This window comes from Gavialis gangeticus, unplaced genomic scaffold (assembly GCF_001723915.1).
Source record: "Gavialis gangeticus isolate Ggan-Ray unplaced genomic scaffold, GavGan_comp1, whole genome shotgun sequence".
NCBI lineage: Eukaryota > Metazoa > Chordata > Crocodylia > Gavialidae > Gavialis > Gavialis gangeticus.
The window spans coordinates 119547911-119556725 of NW_017729024.1; the positions used below are offsets into that span (position 1 = coordinate 119547911).

Sequence of the window (8815 nt, forward strand, 5' to 3'; positions counted from 1 at the left end):
CCTTCTATTTAGAACCTTTGCTCTCTTTAAGTCCATGTATAACATCTGACAAAGTAATCTGTTGCTTATGAAAGCTTATGCCTCTCTGAACAAGTTAGTTTTTAAGGGTGAAGTTAAACATTACACTTAGACTATACTAAGGGCACTTAAATCACAAGGTCCACGCATTAAAACTTGTCAACTCATGCTAAGTCCCCTCTGAGCATCTCAAGGATATGCCACTTCAGGTGCTACCTAGCTTGTGTTAGGGTAACTTTAGTCCGCTCCACAAAAATAAAATGAGCAATTTGCAGCCCTTCAGCATCCCAAGCTGCATGACTCCCAGTCCCCTTTCCTCCCCAGAGTACGAATGGAACCTAGATGTCCTGGCTTCTAGTCATGCCCCTGCTAACCAGCCCTCTAGTATGAAGTCAGACTTGTGCAAGCAACAAACACCAATCTTTAACTTGTGACTACTTACAGCAAGTTCTAACTTTGGGTGGTGTTACAAGTAACTCTTAAACCATTCTTAAGGCACTTAAAATGGGACAGTCCATGCAACACCCATGCATGAAAGGGTGTTAAATTGTGTTAAGTACCCTCTAAGCATCTTTAAAGTTACACCACTTTGGACAAGGGTTATCTTTGAGCCATTCTACCTAGCTCAAGATCGGGTGTTGTTAGTCTGCTCCATGGAGATTATGGAGTCATCCAGCATCCCAAAATGCATGGCTCCTAGCCCCTCTGCCCCTTGTGAACTTTCCACCCTCCCAAGTTATACTGTATGGGCATGATACTGGCCCCAAGCCAGCACCTGCATCCACCCTCAGTGGGTATGACTCCAGCCTACATGGCACCACACTGTCAACTCCAAGGACCCCAGGAGACCTAACCTGGGTCCCTGGGCTGAGGACTAGGCATGCAGCCCTCCTAGCCAGGAGAATTTGCAAATTGTGGCTTCCCTCCCCACCCTCCCATGTTCCTTGCTCCTGAAGAGTAGGGGGAAAGGGCTGCCTAGTGCCATGTGTGGCAAAATGTTCTTTCTTGGGTCCATGCTGTCACTATGGTTAACTTCCAGTGGCTCTGCACTAGGAGCAGAGCCAGCAGGTGGTGAGAGCATGGAGCTCAGGAAGGCATGCTTCCTGGGATCCAGACTTTAGCTGCACTCAATTCTCAAGGCTGTGCTCCCAAAGGAGGGATAGAATAATGGCTCTTGGCTATGTCCTTGCTTGCTAGACCCTCTAGGCAAGTCACGGTTGTGCAGGTCAGAAACAGTATTAAGCCTTAACCTGCAACTGCTCTGAAGCGGTTTTACCTGTAACACCACCTAACGTTCCATGGATTTAGAGTAGTTTAAAGGTAACCTGTAACAGCACAGTTTAACACGGCTTAACAGGCATAGATTTCATGTGGAAAATGGAACTTCTGTCTTAACAGTGTGTCCTGTAACAAAAATTGCTTTTCAAAGAGAAAACTAAATACTGCCACTGAAATATTTTGTAGAGCTCTGAATACATAAGAGCAGGTTTTCAAAAGACCATGGATACTATTTTGGCACTTCTAAATAAGCAGTCCGAAATTCAAAGGAATTCAGCACTGGCTGGTGATATCATCTAAAAATCTGAGTGTGGTTACTAATAAGTTGTTTTTTCTGTGCATTTATGGACCAATACTTGATAAAATCAAAGAGTTTCAAAATGGCTGAGCTGTGCAAGTCTAACACCATACTAATACCCCTTACTGAAGCATACTGGATTCCAAATCTGGGTTTTTGGGTAACTTAAACACTTCTAAACTTTTCTTCATTTAACACTTGTTGGTCTTAAAATCTTTATAATCAAAGCCAATTTTTCCCTTACACTTGTTGATTTGCTTGAAGTGTAATTGATAGTATTTTTTCTAAGGAAATAAGTTGTCCTAGTATAAAGAATGGCAGTTTGTATAATTATGTCTACTTGAAACTAGAATATTTAGACCTGCATCTCTGAAAAAAAAGAAGTGACAAGCTGGGTAAGTTTATTTCTTCACACTTGTTAAAAGGGTAAGCTGATCTTCCTATCCTTTTTCTTTTTCACTCTTCTCTTATTGCTAAACAAATTGAAGTAACACCTTCCTAGAAGAAAGTATCTTAAAATGGAACAGTTCAAACTAGCCCTCAATTTATCCAATGCTTAGATTAGAAACTAGAAGAATCTGTAACATTAAAAATCCTAAATACAGACATTTAAGCAATTCAGTATCTTGGTGAATAATGTAGCATCAAGAGTTCTGCAAAAATTTTGCCAGAAGCCAATGGAGCAACAAGTACCTGTGATAATGAAAGTAGGGTAAAAATGCTAAACAGAATTATAAATGATAAAATTACAACCAATCACAGCTACTCTAAGGGTGGGAACATAGGAATGCTATGAGCCTATGCAAAAGAGGAATGTTTCAAAAGGGCATCAGCTGGTACATGCTTACTGTTAGGTGGGAAAGAACGGAGAACAATTGAAATCCAACACTACAGTTCCAACTTCTTTATCCAAGTTTAAAGTTGGAGCAGGGGTTTGCTGTGTTTGAATTGTTCTCAGCTTTTTCACACATCCTTTTGCCCAAGCAATTTCAGGGAAACCTTTTACTTTATTTTAAAAAGAAAAGGAACTTTAGAAAGGAGAGTAGAAATCACTTATCACATGGTTTCATATTCTACAATATTTGCTTACTCCTGGTAGGAAATATATGGGATATAAAATACCTAGTGTTGCAGTCCACTTGAGCATGTTGAATTAACCTGAGAGAACGAAAATTTTAGGCTAAGGTGCATTAAGGCAGTGGTGTCTAACCTTCTGGCCTCATGGGTGGGATGAGTAGTGCAGTCAGTCTGTGGACCAGATCCTGCATCAGGTCAGTTTATCAATGTGATCCAGCATGCCAGTCCAAGCCCAGCTACCTGGATCTGGCTATGTCCTGACCCAACCCCATACTCCCGGATCTAGCCACACAGAAAGCTATATTTTTTTGGCCCGTGGGGCTCCCTGCTGGTGCAGAAATTTGGCAGTAGGTGAGAGACAAATGACACTGCCACTGCTCCCTGGCCACAAAATTTGGATCCTTGGGAAGCCCCACAGGCCAGATGCCATGGCATCATGGGATAGGGGTTGAACACTGCTGCATTAAAGGCATTATTGACACCTTTGTCTTTCCTCTTTCTGTAACTGTAGTTTGTTTTGCCCGGTTTTGTTTTTTTACGTCAGGGCTAATTTGACTGAGGAATACAAGAAAGGCTGGAGTGGATGTTCTTAGAGACCCTTTTGGACAAATGGTAGCCTGTGAAAGCAGGGCTGAACTTGATCGTCTGAATAAGTTCCTTCTGGTCCTACGTTCTTGTTACATCTATCTAAGGATCATAAAAAACGAATGCTGTAGATCAGAGTTTCGCAAACTTTTTCCTATTGCATACTCCCTTCCAGATTTACCAGTTGCCCTTGTACCCCTACCAGCATGTTATTTTAACCCCTTAAATGCCAATTACTGTTGTTATAATGAAAATTAAACCCACCATTACACAATTTCCCAGACATGTCTTGTGTACCCCCAGGAGTATGTATACCACAGTTTGGGAACCCCTACTGTAAATTAAGAGTTATTCAAATCATTCCTAGTAACTTTCAGCAACAGCTAAGTCAAATGTGTAGTTTATTACAGTTTGTCCATAAAGAATATTAGGTGCGTACATGGAATTAGGCTGAATCGTAAAGAGAATCAGGTTGTATTCTTAGTTGACTGATTCAGCCTCATGGCGAATAAGGTGGTGGCAAGGGTTCTGCAGAAATTTTGTCATAAGCTGGTGGAGCATCAGGTACCTGTGATAATGACAGGGTGAAAGTGCTAAACAGAATGAATGAATTGATTTATAGGCAAACCACATTAAATATGACACACAATGATCTTTTAGCCAGCTTCCTCATCTGCTTACAGGATTTCATATCATAAGTACTACTATAGATATAAAACAGCAGAATTTTCTTGATTGTGACTTTAAAGGGGATGGAGAAGGAAAGGAAGTTTAGTCTTGCCCAGCATGCATTCTGATTTTGTGACAGATGGGGTTTACTTTGCCCAACCCACTGCAATTCAGAAGTAACGTTCAGTACTGGAAGAAATAGACAATTTTAATGAAAATATTTTATGTTTATATTTTATGTTTATTATATATATTTATATTTTCAGGTTGTTTGCAATAAAATAATTTGATCTTGCTACATGTAAGGCCCTAATGTATTGTGTATTGACTGTATGTTGTTACATGATCATTCTTTACCCTTTTTCTCAACATTTTTAAATCCTGTAATTTAATATGGTATACTTAACCATTCATATTAACTTGGACTGATTTTATCATTCATGCCTTGTAGTGACTCCAGAAGCTAAATACCTGAGTTCATGCTGTTGTAAATAGCTTACATGTGGATTTTGGTGTTTGAAGCACCTAAAAAACACACTCTGTCACATCATAGATCCACTTGATAGTCATAAAAATACTAGACTAGTTCAGAGGAAGGACCTGATTGTGACATGTAACTATAATTGTGCAGTTAATAGATCACAAAGGAATGATCATGCAACAACTAAATTAAAATTGGAAACTGGTTGAGGAGGAAAAAAGTATTTTTTTTTTAAAAAAGACAATCTCTTACTCATAGATTTCACAAATCACTTTCTCTTTTAGAATTACACAAGAAGCTACTCCTCTTAATAAATCACACCAGGGTGGGAAAGATTCAACCTGTGTAATCCAAACCTGGTGAAGAAGCCATCACCAGAAAGGAAGAGTGCTGTATCAGTTGTTTATAATAGATCTCATTGGCTCAGGGTCATGTTACTAATTATTGTAGGAAAAGAAACCTTGGATTTTAACTTACCACAGAGTTAAAGTTGCTATACTGTTGTAAGGGCCCTTTGGAATCCAGCAGGGCATGTCCACTTGCAGAGGTTCTTAAAATGCTAACACCAGAGCTTTTACTCTGAAAGCCAGTGAAAAGAGATGGAGGAGTGAGAGAACTAGACACCTTGAGTACATGCATTAATGAAATACTTAGTGTGTGGAGGTCAATTTATAATGCTTGCAAGAATGTGGGACTAAAGTCAAAGATAATGCCAGCAGGAACTGTGAAAGCTGCTTGATCTCTGCTAAGGGAAGTACACTTTCACAGAAACCCGATCATGAACTATGCAAAACTGGAAAACATGTTGTTTCAACTTCTACCCTTTTCTAATTTCCACATTCTTTGCTGCTGGATCTCTTTCTTCAGCAGTCTCCCCCCGCCCCACTCTTCTCAGATTATCCCCTCCTCTCGCCTGTATCCTTCCTCAGACTTGTAGTCTTCTCTTTCCCTCTTCCAGTTTCTCCCTCAGCAAAGCGCATTAATTGTAATGACAGTAAAAAATCAAACAAAACGGTGAGCTACAAAAAGAAGAAATAAGTTTGTGCTCTTTTCTGTGATGTATAAAAGAAAGCCTGAAAGAGGTTTGGTTCTGGATCACACTTTATAAATTCAGGTTCTGTACACTCTGGAAGAAGCTAGACATTATAGTGGAGAAGTAATAGGATTTTATCATCACAAGCATCTCTGATTAACTGAAATGATTTTTTTTTTTTAAATTCAGAATCTTTGTGGCGAGGCCAGGACAGAGCCCTGGGCCCAGCCAATTCCAATTAAAAAATCAAGGCAATTCACCTCCTGAGGCACCAGGGAAACCTGTGCTAGCTGCAGTAAGCCTGGATTATTGCCTTGGCCCCAGCTGGTCTTAGTGGGTCTTAGGCACTCAGACAGTCACCTGACAGACAGGTGATGTCGTAGAGCTGGGTTCCTAGGAAGCCAGGAGTCAGGGTTAGCCAGAAGTCAGAACCAGAATCAAGAGTCAAAACCAGAGATCTGATAAGTGTGGATCCTGGTTTTCACTGATAAAAAATTGCAAATTCTCTGTTAAACCCCTCCAAATCCATGATTAAAATATAAGGCCCTCCACAGCCCCGCTGGTGCTCCTCTTTACCTCCCCCGCGCCCCCTACCCTCCTACAGTCCTGCTGGAGGGAGCCCCCAGCTGCCAGGGCTACGGGGTCTTGGCCCCGGGTCCACAGCCCCCTGCCTCTCACAGGAGGCCACAGCTGCTCTAGCAGAGTGGAGCCTGGATCCCGCCCTGCTGCCTGCCTGCTGTGGGCTCAGGCAGGGGAGTCCGGCTCCCCACTGCTGCATGCACTACCCAGGGATCTGAGCACAAGGTGTGCTGCATGTTCGGGTGGGAAGGGGCAGCTCCCTGGCATTGTGTGCAAGGAGCCAGCCCACCCTCCAGACAAGCTGCCCACAGCCCCATCCTGCTCCCCACTGAGGCTCTGCAGCCACACATTGCGGCCCCAGGCCCCGAGCTCCACACACTGCTTGGCTGGGCAGCTGTTCCAGCCTCAGCCCTGCCCAACTACTCCCCTTCCTCCCTATGGGGACTCAATACCCTCCCCCCACCTACTTACCTGTGAGAGTTGCTCTCCAGGCTGCCTGGGGCCAAGCGCATGTACATGCACATGACTGCCTCTTGCCTGACTGCCCTCCTCCTGCTCCCTCCCAGCTCCCTGCAGGATGGAACTGTGCCACCCTGCAGGGAGCACATTGCAAAACTGCAAAATCCATGGGCTGCTCCAGTGAGAAATCTGCATTTGCCTCCAGTAAAAGGTAAAATGCGCGGTTTTCTCTGTTTTTCTATGGGAAACAGAAAACCCGGATCCCTGCTGATAAGTGAAACAAGGAAGTACCTAAGTCTTTGTTCCCACACAGTACTGTGAGCTGGAGCAGGTGGGACCTGTTGCATGTAGCCTCAGGGACTTGGCTACCCTGATTGCACCACTAGAAGAGGGTGGCCAGGTCACTGCAAGTGGTGCCTGTTCCCCCAATTCTGAGTGGGTCAACTGGGTCCAGGACTGTCCTGGTCTTATTACACTTATCTGTTTGGCAGTACTCATTTAGTTAAATTATTTTGGCAAAAAGCTGCTCCTGGTAAGCATCCAGAACTGTTGTCCCTTTCAAATAAAAGGCAATAGAACCTGCAAGATAAGCTTTGAAATGTCCAGGAGGTGCAAAAACAGGGAAGACTGAATTTTATTCCTGATATTTCTAAGGCCACTGGCAAATCAGTGTTGCTCAGTGGAAACAGTCACACCACGTGGCCTGCTTCACGTTACAGGGCAAGCTACCCAGGGGGGAAAAATGTGTCCTGGCTGCTTGTTTTGCTAAAATTTGCCAGCAAGGGAGCTGGAGGGCTGCTGACATCTAGTACCTTCTGATGTCCTGCTAAGTGGCTCTTAACTCTCCATGGATAAAAAATCAGCTCTTCTGACCCTTGCTCAGGGAAGGGGAGATCTGTGAGAAGGGGAGGGAAGCAGGAGCAGTAAGGCTAAAAGACTCCCAGAACACCTTATGAGGTGCTTCTGTATGTGTGCTTTTCCCCACCAGCAGCAAACAAATTCCCTCTACCTCTCCCCGATTAATGTTGTGTATAAGTAACACACTTCATATGAGTATTTGTTCACACTCTGCTTCTCACAGGGAAGAGGTGCTAAGGGCTCCTTGAAGAACCAGCCTTCAGAGCTGCTTGGAAAAAGAGGAGGGGCAATGAGGCATGACTTAAGGATCTGCTTAATTTGCCGTTTCACAGATTTCAAGGAAACTGTGACACAAGAAAATCAACAACAAAAGTGCTGGCTGCCTAGCTGCCCTTGCTGCTGGTCGCTGCCAGGAAGGGAAGGTGCCAGCTAGCAGGGTGGCATGAAGGGCAGCAGACAAGATAGTGGCTGCCCCCTTGTCCCTCTTCCCACCCCCCTGGAGCTATTCAGTGGCAAGGGGCAGGCTGCTGCAAAATGTCCACGGAATTAGAACTTTACGCCGCTGTCAACCCGTGAACATTGGTAAGTCCCCACATGATTTAGGTAGACCTCTGGTCGTGACAAATGGTGAGGCGTCTTGGGGCAGCAGAGTTCTTCCTAAGTCAGAATCCTATTGTAGGAAAGGATGGGGCCAAGAGAACAGCGTACCCAGGGATGCTGGAGGACCTTGCCAAACACTGACAACTAGTGGCACAACTAGAACAGGGCAACTGTGCCAGGTGCTGACTTTGGTGAAGGAGGCAGGGGCAGGACCAGAAACAAAGACGAGCAAACACACAAAAAAAGGCTGTTGGATTGTGATCCTGTTCACGATTTTGCCAATGGCAACCACAAAATACTGCTGTCCCTGTGTCCTGGGTACCTGCTCTTGTCACTGCTGCTGCTCTTACCCTGTGTGTGACATGCCATATTTTGAACTAAAGCTTGATGGAACATTTTTCAAGCAACAGTTTTGTGGCTGATTGGACATTCTTATCACACACTAATTACTTTGCATGTGTAGCATGTCTAAATTTATCATGCAATTAACCAATTAATTGCACCATAAATATAATCTGTGTCAGGATCCTTAAATTAAAAAAACAGGGAGGGGGGAAAAAAATTTTTAAAAAAGGGAATGAGGGAAGAAGCCAAACTTTTCAGGCATTTGTTGTACATCCAAAAAAGCAAAAGCAGGACACAACCTTGTGATTAGGCCTGTGAGATGCGTCTAGTATTTGCTTCGGATTTGGCTAATTTAAGGGACAGTGATTCAATTTGGTGATTTGAATCACTGTCCCAAATCGATTCATCCGAATCTGATTCGGAGATTTGGCTGCTGCTGAATCTCTGAAAGTCCGAATCAGCCAGGCCAGGCCCATTCCCCCTTCCCCCCCTCAGCAATGGCTGCCCTGCCCACCCCAGCTCCTAGCACTTGGGT

General features: G+C 43.8%; 1 protein-coding gene and 1 long non-coding RNA gene across 2 annotated transcripts in view; both read right to left on the reverse strand.

The window, feature by feature from the left end:
* The window catches only part of LOC109298242, a 6499-nt gene extending 6275 nt beyond the window's left edge, over positions 1-224 (reverse strand). Inside the window, exon 1 of the long non-coding RNA XR_002097553.1 lies at positions 16-224. This is a non-coding gene — a long non-coding RNA (uncharacterized LOC109298242). The remainder of the gene's footprint in view (positions 1-15) is intronic.
* A 3416-nt stretch (positions 225-3640) lies between these two features.
* MLANA (melan-A) overlaps positions 3641-8815 on the reverse strand; it is a 22149-nt gene continuing 16974 nt past the window's right edge. Inside the window, exons 4-5 of the mRNA XM_019517616.1 lie at positions 4884-4985; positions 3641-3824 (exon numbers count right to left, since the gene is read on the reverse strand). Coding sequence (XP_019373161.1) covers positions 3756-3824; positions 4884-4985 — 171 coding nt within the window. The 3' untranslated portion in view covers positions 3641-3755. The remainder of the gene's footprint in view (positions 3825-4883; positions 4986-8815) is intronic.